The sequence below is a fragment of the Lipotes vexillifer genome, unplaced genomic scaffold, assembly GCF_000442215.2.
Source record: "Lipotes vexillifer unplaced genomic scaffold, Lipotes_vexillifer_v1.1 scaffold49, whole genome shotgun sequence".
Classification (NCBI taxonomy): Eukaryota; Metazoa; Chordata; class Mammalia; order Artiodactyla; family Lipotidae; genus Lipotes; species Lipotes vexillifer.
Window position 1 is genome coordinate 5,183,710 of NW_006790551.1, and position 13,477 is coordinate 5,197,186.

The window sequence follows — 13,477 nt, forward strand, 5'->3', positions numbered from 1 at the left end:
AAGTTGAAAATTAATGGTAGAATTTTTTAAATTCACAGATGTGAAAACACAGGAAATTTTAACTAAATCTGAAAGTTTATTTTTAAAAAGAATAAATTAGCAAATGCTCTGGCAAATCTAAGAGAATACGCCAGTAAGAAAACCAGTCATGAGATGTTAGTATATAGAATCAGAGGAATTGTTTGATTTTCTTGTGTATAAAAATATATGATTTTTCTCATCAAAAAGTCTACAAATAATAAATGCTGGAGAGGGTGTGGAGAAAAGAGAACCCTCCTACACTGTTGGTGGGAATGTAAATTGGTGCAGCTACTATGGAGAACAGTATCGAGGTTCCTTAAAAAACTAAAAATAGAACTACCATATGACCCAGCCATCCCACTCCTGGGAATATATCCAGAGAAAACCATAAATTGAAAAGATACATATACCCCAATATTCATTGCAGCACTATTTACAATAGCCAAGGTATGGAAGCAACCTAAATGACCATCAACAGTGGAATGGATAAGGAAGATGTGGTACATATATACAATGGAATATTACTCAGCTATAAAAAAAGAATGGAATAACGCCATTTGCAGCAACGCAGATGGACCTAGAGGTTATCATACTAAATGAAGTCAGACAGAGAAAGACAAATATCATGATATCACTCATACATGGAATCTAATTTTAAAAATGATAAAAATGAACTTATTTACAAATCAGAAACAGACTTACAGATATTAAAAACAAACTTACGGTCCCACTTAAGGGGAAACGTGGTGGGGGGAGGGATAAATCGGGAGCTTAAGATTAACATACACACACTAATATATATGATTGATAACCAACAAGGACCTACAGTATAGCACAGGGAACTTAACTCAATATTCTGTGATAACCTATATGAGAAAAGAATACAAACAAGAATGAATTTATGTATATGTATAAATGAATCACTCAGCTGTATAACTGAAACTAACACAACATTGTAAATCAACTATACTCCAATAAAATTTTAAAATATATATATATGTGACTTTTCAAAGAAAAATACTAATTAACAAAATTATGTCAGGTGATAATGATGTGTCAGTGTAAGTTCATCAGCTGTAACAAATGTACACCTCTGGTGAGCAGTGTGGATAATGGGGGAGGCTACTCATATGTGGGACTGGAGGTATATAGGAGATCTCTGTACCTGCTATTCAGTTTGACTATGAACCTAAAACTACTCTAAATAATAGAGTGTGTTAATAAAATAAAGTCAACTTATTAAAAGAATTATGTCAGGCGATGAAAGGAATTTTTTAAATATTACTAGACCAATAACTAAGGAATATTTGTATTAAGTTTTAACTCAAAGGGTAACCCAGGACAAGTTTTGTCACTGAGTTATTTCAAACTCAACTATTTAGGAAAATAAAGAGATTAAGTCAGCACCACTTGCCATGTGTATTAAGTCTAGTACTTATGCAGTGCTTAAAGCTACAGTATTTAGCATTACATTGGCATAAGAATCACTTAACAGTGAAAGAATGGTTTAGGTTATAAAATTACTAAAAGTTTTTGTGCCTTTTTTTTTTAACTTGAATAATGCAAAATATTATCAAAAGTGCATCAAATCAGTCATTCCCTTATCCAACTGGTGAGAGGTATTTATCAACACACTTCCAGGAAAGGAGTTGATCACTAAGTATCAACAGCTTTAAAAGTGTACATACTCAAAAATTAGACTTTCAGGAGTCTATCCTAAGAAAATAAATAGCAATACAGCCAATGATTTATGTTAAAGACTTTTAAGCACCAATAGTACATAACTGTGGGAAAAACTGGAAACAACAAAAAAATAGCCAACAGTAGGAAAATGGTTAAATACTTTACTGAATATACAAATTTCAGAATATAATACAGCCACTAAAACTCATGTTTCAAAGAATATTTAATTGCATGGAAACATTCTTAGGCTATAGGAATAAGAGAAAAGAGCTGGAAACATACCAGTATAAACCTAGTTCAGAAAAAGAAAGAGAAGAAAAGAAAGCAATGTACACTTAAAAAGGAGAAACATCAAAGTGTTAATACTCCACATTTCTGAAGAGTGTAGTAGTGAGTGATAGTCATTTTCTTTTTTAGTACATGTCTGTGTTTTCTAAATGGTGGTGGGGCAGGGCATGGGGACTCACCTCTGAATTTACAAATTAAAGTGAAGTGGCAAAGAATATACTGTTAATGAAAAAATTATCCTGCCACTTGTCAAACAGTAAGGCCAACTATATTCAGGGGATTATATACAACAATATAGGGATTGCTGCTATGGGATTTTACAGTATGGGAGAGAGTAGTCTCAGCTCTGAATGCCACAAGGAAGAATGCGAATTTATAACCCAGGAGCAGAGTGTGTCGGAGGGGTGAGAAGTGGATGGGAAATTACTAAGAACAGCAGAGGCGAGAGAGATTCTCCCTAAACTGACTGAACAGGATTCTTACTCCAGGCAGGCGAAGTGATCAGATCAAATCTGGAGGATGATGGAAGATAAAAGAACCCAAACAGATACTGAAGGTGATCAGATATCAAGGGTGGGGAATTTTGGCTAAAGCAACAGCAGGATTCTTATGAAAACTGAGCAATGCAAATACAGACATGGAAGTACGAAAGGTGAGCCCTAGTTAGGAAAAGGACTCAGGAGCCTGACTAAAGTTTAGTCAAGGAGAGAACCCGTCAATAGCAGCTGTAGGTTAAGGAAATGTGGATACTTTGCTTGGACGTTACAAATGCATCAACACTACATCTCCTAATTTGCTCATGTGACCCTGAGCTCATTTGCTGCCAATTTCTTAGATACAGAACAAAAAAGTAACTTCAGATTTAAACCTTGGTCACTGATTTTTTTTAAGTCCTATTACTTTCAAGTTTGTTCCAGCTGCTCACAAAATAATTTGGTAAGATAGTACAGTATGGTATAGCGTGGTATAGTATATCTGGCATAGCTTGGAAGGGTGTATTCCATGGAGAAACCTATTTGCAAAGTGAGAGAAATTTCTTATTGTAAAAGCAATATAGTATGATTTCAGAAAGTTGGAAATTAGGAAAAGGTGATCACTTCTGATACCATCACAATAGAACGACCTGTATCATCTTTAAAACTGTCCCTGCCTGCTTTATTATATGCACATTTTTATGGTTAAAATTTTTATATATACAATTTTGCATCCTGCTTTTGTACTTGTCCTTGTATAATCACCACACTCTCCGTTGCACTTGGTCTTTTAAATTATTATTATTTCAATGACTACCTAATATTTACTAAGTAAATATTTCACATTTTAAGTTCTTTGGTGTTGGCCAATCTAGTTGTTGACTTCCAGTTTTTCAGGAAAAATGTTCTTCTAGCCAGTCACTTGGTAGTAGAAAGAACTTTTATGAAAAGCTCAATTTGCTTTCTCACCTAATCTCTAGATTCATATGTCCACCAGACGGGTTGCTTGATGTTAATTTGACCAAAACTTGATCAAATGGAAAATCTTGTAAAGAAGAACTGATCTGAAAGGAACTAAAACTTTAGAAACTGGAGTTTGTCTCGAAGCTTTTACGATAAGAGAACAAGTCTACCGTGTGGGCAAATAGCAGTCTGACAAATGCTTTTCAATGAAAATTATGTTAAACTCATACTAACTCTTATGAGAATAAACTAATAATAAATACAAATTTGAGGGGCAAGGAAAAACCCTTCCACCCCCCCATAAAATAGTCACATCTAAATGCAATAAAGAAATTTTGCACAGCCTTCCAAAAATTACAGGTTGCATGTTTTGGTTTGATTAGTCTGCCCTTAGGAAGAAAGGAGGTAAAAGGCCTAATCATTTTTCTTTGCAGCTTGTCATGCCGAATAGGAATTTATCAAGACAATTGGTTTTAATGTTTTTAGTGTGGGGAAAAAAAAAAAAGAAGAAAAAGCAGATGTATGTAAAATTAGTCTAGTTGTAAAACAACTCACTTTCGGGACTCAATCCGTCTACAACTTCTGCCACTCCTGAATTTTGTTCTTTCGTTGTCTCTGCACAACCATGTAAAACTGAATCCTGCCTCCCCCCCAAAAGTCATCTTACTTATATTTTCGTAGCTAAAATTTGAAATATGAAGGGATAATTGAAATGAATATTATTAAAAGAATTCAATGGTTTTTTTTAATTCAGCTAAATGTGCACATATAGCAAAACTGAAGTTGGTACCATTTTCTGGGAAGGCTTGGCTTGAGATAACTTCTATAAAAGCAGAAAATCCAGCTGCATGGGTATCTGTGATAAAAATGGATTCACACTTAGGCAAAGGGATGACAGAAGTGAGGTGCTAGTTAAATGGCATAGCTGTTAAATGACGATGCTAAACCTCCACACTCTGGCAGGAATGGCACATGGAATTCTACTGCAAACAGCATGTTACGAATTGAATTGGATTGTGGAGACCTATAAAAAGCAAGTGGTATAAGAAGCAAGATCTCAATTGTTACCTGTGCTTTTGGCTGCTGAAACACTGAGCCCTCTGGCTGACTTTTGCTTCTCCAATTCTCCTGGGATTTCATGTTCTGTCATCCCTGAAGGAAAAGATTTAGAGTATAGAATCTGTTGACATCTTGTTAGTTCTGGGGGAATAGGACTTCTGAAGTGAAAAGACAAGCCAAGAAAGCCCCCGTGAGAATCAGAATGATTGGCCATGGAGCAGTTTTATGTGCATGTGAACCTTTACAAAAAAAGAATCCTCTCTGTGCCCCTGTTCCAAGATTCACTGCTGGAATCTCAAAACTGAAAGGGACATGAGAGGTCACTCCAAGACTGCCCCAAGGCTCAAGTTCCCATCAAATACTTAAAACTGCTATCAAGTACTTGAACTTCTCATTTCCAGACTAACCAATCCTATCAATGAATCTTTATTACTATAGAATTTGAATGCCCTCTCCATTTCACAAATCCCGTCAATCAGGTCTAGATACAGTCTAATTGATCTACTTCTTTCTTGAAAAAGAGTTCCCAGTAATGAGCAATTTCTCCAGCGATATGCCCAATTTACTACCAACTTGCCTACAGCTTGGCGGGACTACCTCTTGTCTCCTTCTAGACTCTGGGCATATTTGGATTTGATAGTGCATACGACCTGTGCTGCTGCTGAGTCATCCAATCCCTGCTGAGATAATGCAATAACTATGTTGGACTTAGGAGAAATATGTAAATGAGAACACAAATGAGTTCTGCAGCCAGGCAGGCAGTACAAGTGTGAAGTCATCCAGAGACTTATAGGGAGTAACAGAGATTGGGGTAGCCTGGAGAGTACAGAGAGTCCCTAAAAGCATACAGGTTCATTTATGTCTTTAAGCAGCATCAGAACACTGACTCACCCGTGGTCTGCAATTTGCTGTCACTGTTCCTCAGGCCAGTGTCTGGTGTGGCATTACCAGCCACACAAGAGACATCAGACCATCGAATGTTCTCATCGTGCCGAGCAAATAATACATAGCATGTTCCAAAATAAACTCTTTTGAAAAGGAAGCAGGTCACGACAAAAGGAACAACAATTATTTATTTTAAATCTTTCAGGAATAAATTCTCAAATGATCCTGCACCTCTTGTGACATTTGGATGTTGGTTGAGATCTTTTTTCCCAAAGCTGGAGAGATTGTGTTTATTCCATAAATATTTATTAGTAATGATAGTGTTAACTCTTTCTTATTTAGCTTACTATGCAGCAGGCCCTATGCTAAGTATTTTGTGGACCTAATTAAAAGTAATCCTCACAAAAGAACATGACATTGGCACTGCCCACCACCAGCCTAGTGCAGAACTTTTGCTGTTGTTTCTCTCCTCATCCCTTTATGTTTTTCAGTGGTGAGACATATTCTTTTCACCCATAACACTAGGTCTGAGGCATGACCATCCTTAGAAAGAAGCTCATTAAAAAATTTGTACTGATTTATTCTGTAACTGCTTATAGACTAGCTAGAACAAGAAACTCAAACTGCTTATTTTTTAGAGTGCTTTTTTTTTCCCAGTTGTCATATGCAGACTTCTCATTAAAATGCCCTTCCCTCATATTGTAGACAGATCTCAGACGGAGAGTCAAGCCTTTTCCACCATAAGGGGCTGCCTTGCTTCTGGGCAGGAGGAACTCATCCTCCTGCAAGAGAAAGTCAAGAATGGGAAACTCTCTGTGGACGAAGCCCTGGAGAAATTTAAACACTGGCAGATGGGGAAGACTGGCCTGGAAATAATTCAGCAGGTAATACAGACCCCAATCCCTTCTGGAGCATTCCCTCAGGTGCAGAGCTCCAGCATCTTTGTAAGCCTCTTTCTCTTAACAAGAAATACAGGTAACTGTTCTTTTGTTTTTAACTAGCCACACACAAAAAAGAGGTTTTAAACTACCAATTAGAAGCTCGACAATACCCAGATTTCATGTTTACAAACCATCGATGAACTCAATGCTGAGACCATGTATATCAGAGCTAATACCTAATCAACTTATAAGGCTGTCCTTAGTACAGTGCATGTTTTATGAATCTCATTGCTGAAATTAAGGTGAAGCATCTTTACACTAACGTGCTCAGAATTCTGAAGAATGTATTATGTAGACCAGACTTCAAGGGAACAAGAAAATGATTGAAATCATATCAGACAATAGTCCTAAGTAATATTTAATAAGTTTTATCTTCTCTTCTCCTTAACCTTTGGAAAAATAAATATATATATACATTTATATCAGGATTTGCATGTATATAAATATGTACCTACATAAATATATATATATATCAGGATTTGCATATATATGAATATATATACATATCGGTCAGGATTTACAGAGAAATTATGCCAAGAGTATTAACTTCAGATAAGCTTGTCTTCTTTAAACATAATTTACATCCTGAGAGGGGACTACAGTAGGTGGTTCTAAGAGGAGAATGAAAATAAAATATACTCTGTGTAATATAATATACACCCCATGACATTCCTCAGCGAGGGTATCAGGACCATATTCTAGCTATCCAGTAGGCCTTCCCACTCCCAAAATATTTTACCAGTTTTTTTCTTCTCATCACATAAAACCCCAGTACCTTAAAAGCCAGTTCTCGGGCAGCTGTTTGATTAAACACATTTCATTAGCTACATTAGGCCTAAGTATAAATAATCATTAATAGCATAATATGCTACCTTTCCCAAGGATCATTTTTATTTTAAAATAATGCTTAAGAAAACATTTTTAAACAACAGGGAAATGAATCACAATGGTGATTCAAGCAATATGGCATATAAACAAGATATCGTTTAGGCAAGGGACTTTTCCAATACATCTGCGATCACAAGCCTTGTCAGAAATCACCTGTCTCTATGGATAGCTCTTGTTGTGGTTAGGTGACTGGACTTGGTCAAGATTTTGCAGTGTTAAGCAAGGGCAGTTCTTTTGCCAAACAAATGCTAAGAATGCTGATTGTAGAGTTCTGTAACGGATTGTTGTTCATGGTCAGAACTACAGTATTGCTTTCAATCCACACCATTGCCATCACCATCAAGCATCCTTCTTATGCCGAAACGGGCAAAAAGTGCCTAAGTGCAGACTTACAAATCACTTTCCTAGCAATGCTAGAAAATAAGTTATATATGTTTTGTTAAGTCAATTGTACTTCATCCTTCTTAGACCCTTCAGTAATAAAGTTTACAATTTAAAGTGATCCAACCTAAATACCTTCTTGGTAAGGGTTTCACTAGTTGCTTTATTAAACCCTTGGTTGTTTACATGTTATTTGTGTATTTATATTCAATACTGTTTTAGAAAGAATTTAAGGTGGTCTATACTCAACTACTCTGAGACCAATGTGGCTTATCTAATATATAGGGATAATGGGATAATGAATACAGTAAGCAAAACAAAACAAAACAAAACAAATTTAACCTGTAAATACAAGAACAAACACTAAGATTACTTTCCATCAGAGTCTAAAGTTTGTGACTCCGACTGAGGACTTTGGGAGGAATCAGTCAGTTCTTTTCCATTTCTTTCCCAAATTTATTGAGATATCATTGACTTTGTCTAAATTTAAAGTGTATAACGGGTTGATGTGATATATTGCAAAATGATGACCACCATAGCATTAGCTAACACCTCCATCATGTCACAAAATTACCGTTTTTGTGTGACGAGAACATATAATGCTAACTCTCTTAGCAACTGTCAAGTTGCTAAATATAATATATATATAATACAGTACTGTTAAATATAATCATCCTGCTGTACATTAGATCCCCAGAACCTTTTTATTTTATAACTGGAAGTTGGTACCCTTTGACCAACATCAACATCTCCCCATTTCATCCACTCCTCAGCCCCTGATAACCATCATTCAACTCTGTTTCTATGAATTTGGCTTTTTTAGAGTTCACATAGGTGAGATCACACAGTATTTGTCTTTCTCTATATGACTTATTTCACTTAACATAATGCCCTCAAGGTCCATCCATGTTGCCGCAAATGGTAGGATTTCCTTCTTTCTCCTTGCTGAATAATATTCCATTGTGTGTGTGTGTGTGTGTGTATACACACACACACACACACACACACACACATATATACATATATAACACATCTTCTTTATCCATTCACCTGTTGATAGACACTTACGTGGTTTCCATATCTTGGCTATTGCAATGAACATGGAAATGCAGCTATTTCTTTGAAATCCTGATTTCATTTCCTTTGGATAAATACCCAGAAGTAGGATTGCTGACTTATATGGTGGTACTATTTTTAATGTTTTGAGGAACCTCCATACTTATTTTCATAATGGCTGTATCAATATACATTTCCACCAACACTGCACAAGGCTTCCCTTTTCTCCATAACCTTATCTCTTACCTCGTGTCCTTTTGATGATAATCATTCTAACAGTTCTTAGGTAAGATCCTACTGTGGCTTTGATTTGCATTTCCCTGTTGATTAGTGATGTTGAGAATTTTTTCATGTATCTGTTGGCCATTTTTATGTCTTCTTTGAGAGATGTCTATTCAGCTCCTCTGCCCATTTTTTAATCAGATTATATGGGATCTTTTGCTACTGAGTTGTGTGAGTTCTTTATATATTTTGGATATTGACTCCTTCTCAGATACATGATTTGCAGATATTTTCCCTCAGTCCATAGTGTGCCTTTTAATTTTGTTGATCGTCTCTTTCGCCATGCAGAAGCTTTTTAGTCTGATGTAGTCCCAGTTGTTTATTTTTGCTTTTGGTGCGTGTGCTTTTTCAGTCATATTCAAAACATCATTGCCAAGACCAATGTCAAAGAGCTTTTTCCCTGTGTTTTTTTAGTCAGTCCTTAACATAAGGGCCTGAACAAAAGTCAGAGCAACAAAAAATGAACGTTCTCCCTGTTTTCCCAACACACACTCATCCCCATATACTTTTCAATATTACTCTTGTAGTTTACAAAAATGTTCATTTGTATCCTGAGAATGAATCTCTCAGAGGTAGCTGTGAAGTTATATTATTCTTGACAGAGTTATTATCCTAGGAAAATAGGAGAAAAAATGGCACAAATACAGAGTTAATAGTAGAAGAGTTTCTAGGATAATGAAGACCCGTGTAGAATCCCTGGAGTCAAAGGTGAGATGGCTGAGAAAACCTTGCCTTTAGCTCTCCTCACTCCTGCTCACAATCAGTGAGTCCCTTGCTCCACTTATAGGAAGGGATCTTTAAGGCAATGAAAACAACTCTAGGAAAAGTGGTTTCTAGGTTTCAGGGGCCACCCTTAGGAAAAGTGCTACTCTAGGTTCTCTTCTAAAAGCAGATTTTTTGAATGTTAGCTTGCTTTACCTTTCAGTTAAATAGTTAATAGATGTTCAATGTAGAATATTTGGAAAGCAAAGATCACAGGTGAGTTAAGAAGGGAATCCAATTTGTGTATCATTTGCTACCATGTCCCTGGCTCTTAGAAGGAATTTCTAGTAAGGCGTGTACCCTGCAGAGGCTGGAGATGGGCTCAGACAGCAGCAGCCCATCACTGTGTTGGCCTCCTGCTTTTGGACACCAAATAGCCAATTTAGATGCCTCAGGTGTTCGATTGGGAAAACAGCTCCCAAAAGAATTGGGCTCTGGGTTTCTACCCTGATTCTAACACTTATAACTGTGTGATTTGGGAAAGTTACTTAACCTCTCTGTAGCTCAGTTTCCATATCTGTAAAATGAGATGATGACGTTTTTTTATCCACTTCATGAAGTTGTGAGGATTAAGTAAAATAATACATGTAAAGTATCAAGGACGGTGATTGGGACATTGTAAGTACCAAATTAACACTAAGTAGTAGTGGTGATGCTGTGATAGTAGTTAAAGTTTTCATCTTAATCCATGACAAATTTGTGAATCTTGACTTCTGTTTCCTGGTTGTTCCCTCATTAAGAAAAAACTACGCCAACTACGAGATTGCATTATTGGGAAAAGGCCAGAAGAAGAAAATGTCTACAGTAAGTAAAATTTGCCTGCTATTCAAAAATAATAGAGTGGACAATGCAAGGACAGTGGAGTCAAACAGGAAGGAGTTCAAATCTATTACTCTATCGCTTCCCAGCTGCTTAAACTGGACAGTGTCTTAATCCTTGGTATTCAGGGTCCTTGTCTGTGAAACAGGAATGATTATATACATGTATCTGGAAGTGGTTGTCCAAGTTAACAGATAAAATACTTTTCACCTTCTCTGGCCCATAATGGACCTTCAATAAATGCTAATTACTTCCTTTCCTTTGATTTCTATGTAAGTTGCAAATAAGATAATTCTGCTCCAGTTGTTTGGTGTTTTTCTGGTTTGTGTGTGTGTGTGTGTGTGTGTGTGTGTGTGTGTGTGTATGAGTCATTATGTAGGGTATTAAATTATTAAGGAGTCACACTTTTTTTTAGTAAGGTAGAATATTCTCAATATAGTCAGTTCTCACAACTGTCCACACATGGATCATTTTAAATTATAAATTGCGTGTTGCCTTGTCCTGAAGCTATCATGTTTCTTTGCAACGCAGATTCTCCTTGCTAATAATTAACAGTTGCTCCCAGGGGGGAAAAGCATTCATTTGAATGTTAACACAAACCAAACATTATTAAGACGGTAAATCTTCTCCAAAGATAAACAACACATTCCAAAATTGAAAATAAATTACGTTATCACTCTCTGATCACTCTGTCCCCAAGTCCCTACCTCTGCACAAATAATTAAAAACTAACAACCACTAGCAAAGCTTGAAAGCTTCCATCTCTTCCTATTGCACAGCTTTTAGCTAGTACTTCATGCTGAAATTCACCATGTTAAAATTTGTTTCCTTTTTTACATTATTGGGTTGTTATCTACTTTTCCATAGAGAATTCTTTCAGCTGTCTTAGAAATGTTTTCTAAAACAGAAATATACTTTCTAAAATAATTAAAGTCATAAACACAAGACTAATTTACAAATAACTGAGTTCTACAGACCTCCATTGTAATGTGGAATAAGAGTAAAATTTTAACAATGTATAAAATTACAAACAATATAAATAATTTTACTAAGAAACATTAAGTAGTAGTAGTAGCTAATATTTATTAGCTATCTGCTATACACTTAATATTATTAACAACCCTTTGAGATAGGCATTAGTCTCAATTTATAAATAAGGAAACTGAGAATCTGAGAAACTAAGAAGCCCCTAAACACACAGATTAGAGACTACAACCTACGTCTATTGGAATCCAAAGTTAATACTCTTTTTTTTTTTTGCTGTACGCGGGCCTCTCACTGCTGTGGCCTCTCCCGTTGCGGAGCACAGGCTCCGGACACGCAGGCTCAGCGGCCATGGCTCACGGGCCCAGCCGCTCCGCGGCATGTGGGATCTTCCCGGACCGGGGCACGAACCCGTGTCCCCTGCATCGGCAGGCGGACTCTCAACCACTGCGCCACCAGGGAAGCCCAAAGTTAATACTCTTAATCATTAGGAATTAACTAGTTCCCCTTCCAGCCAAAATGGAATAAGTAGTACCAGACAAATCCTCCCACTGTAAGAATACAAATACTGGTCAGAAAAATGAGGCAACTGATTTCAGGGAGTAGACAATAGGCAGCCTAAGACTATAATCTCAGAGAAAAACAAAATGTATGAGATATCTCTCATGATTGCCCAGGAGACTGATTTTCTGGCTACAATCTGTACAAAGCAAGTAAGCAGTCCTGTCAAACTGAGGGGTGCAAAGATCAGAATTCAGGGCAGCCAGAGCTGCTGGGATGTGTATGGTGGGTCATTGAAGAGGAGGTAGGGCTTCCCTGGTGGCGCAGTGGTTGAGAGTCCGCCTGCCGATGCAGGGGATACGGGTTCGTGCCCCGGTCTGGGAGGATCCCACATGCTGTGGAGCGGCTGGGCCCGTGAGCCATGGCCGTTGAGCCTGCTCGTCCGGAGCCTGTGCTCCACAATGGGAGAGGCCACAACAGTGAGAGGCCCACATACGGCAAAAAAAAAAATATATATATATACACATGTATATACCAAAAAAAGAAAAAAAAAATTTCTATCACAGCTGCCAGTGTTAGAAATACCTGTACAGATATTCTAGCCTTGCACCAATGAATTAAGGCACATGAGTAGTTTTCAATTGAATTTTATAAATAAACTGATATAATTTAAGAATAGAACATACTGTTTTTTAGTTAGTGATGAAATTTGAAGTAACTCTATTATGTATGCGTAGAGAGAATCTCAGAGGGAGTGAGGGACTCCAGAAGTCTGTGGCTGAGATGGGCTGTACATGTGCAGGGCAAGACCACTCAAGGCATACAAGATAACTGCTTTTAGCACTTTGAAGGCAGAACAGAGACACTGGAGATTGAGCAGAGCCAGGAAAAAGCCAAACTGGGGATGTTTGAGTTCTGCCCTGCCAGAGCGGAAGGGTCTCCTTAACACTTTGTTAAAACACCTGGCATCCTGCTGTGACACCCAAGAGGTATAATGAGTAAGGACTATGACTTAGAGTAAGACCTACTCTAGACATGCCCCAACAAAGCTTAAAACCAAGCCCCTACAGGAGCCCCACAGAAGACAGAGTTTGTAGGCTTAGTCCTACTGAGAGCCTTAGAAAACACCTTGGGCTAACTATAGGTCAACACTGAAAAAAGCAGAAAACCAAGCTTACCACAAGTTCATGCCAGTAATCAAACTACCTGCTAAAACAAGAACCTACACTCATCGAAGGAATATTACAGAATCCAGAATATACAACAGATTATCTTTAAAGTCCAGTGTTCAGGGCTTTTTTAAATAAAAGAAGAGGTATAAATAAAAAGAAAAATGTAATTCATAGAAAAGAAAAAAGAAAGCCATCAATAAAAACTGAACCTGAGATGATCCTGTTGTTGACCTTAGCAGACAAAACTTTAAATTATGAACATATTTAAATTAATGAAAAATATGATTTTAAGGAGTATATAAATATGAAATCTCAGCAG

General features: G+C 37.0%; 1 protein-coding gene across 1 annotated transcript in view; it reads left to right on the forward strand.

Annotated features, from left to right (window-relative positions):
- The window catches only part of BANK1 (B cell scaffold protein with ankyrin repeats 1), a 270,656-nt gene that overhangs the window by 249,553 nt on the left and 7,626 nt on the right, over positions 1 to 13,477 (forward strand). Inside the window, exons 11-12 of the mRNA XM_007463810.1 lie at positions 6,078 to 6,256; positions 10,423 to 10,486. Of these exons, the coding sequence (XP_007463872.1) occupies positions 6,078 to 6,256; positions 10,423 to 10,486 (243 nt within the window). The remainder of the gene's footprint in view (positions 1 to 6,077; positions 6,257 to 10,422; positions 10,487 to 13,477) is intronic.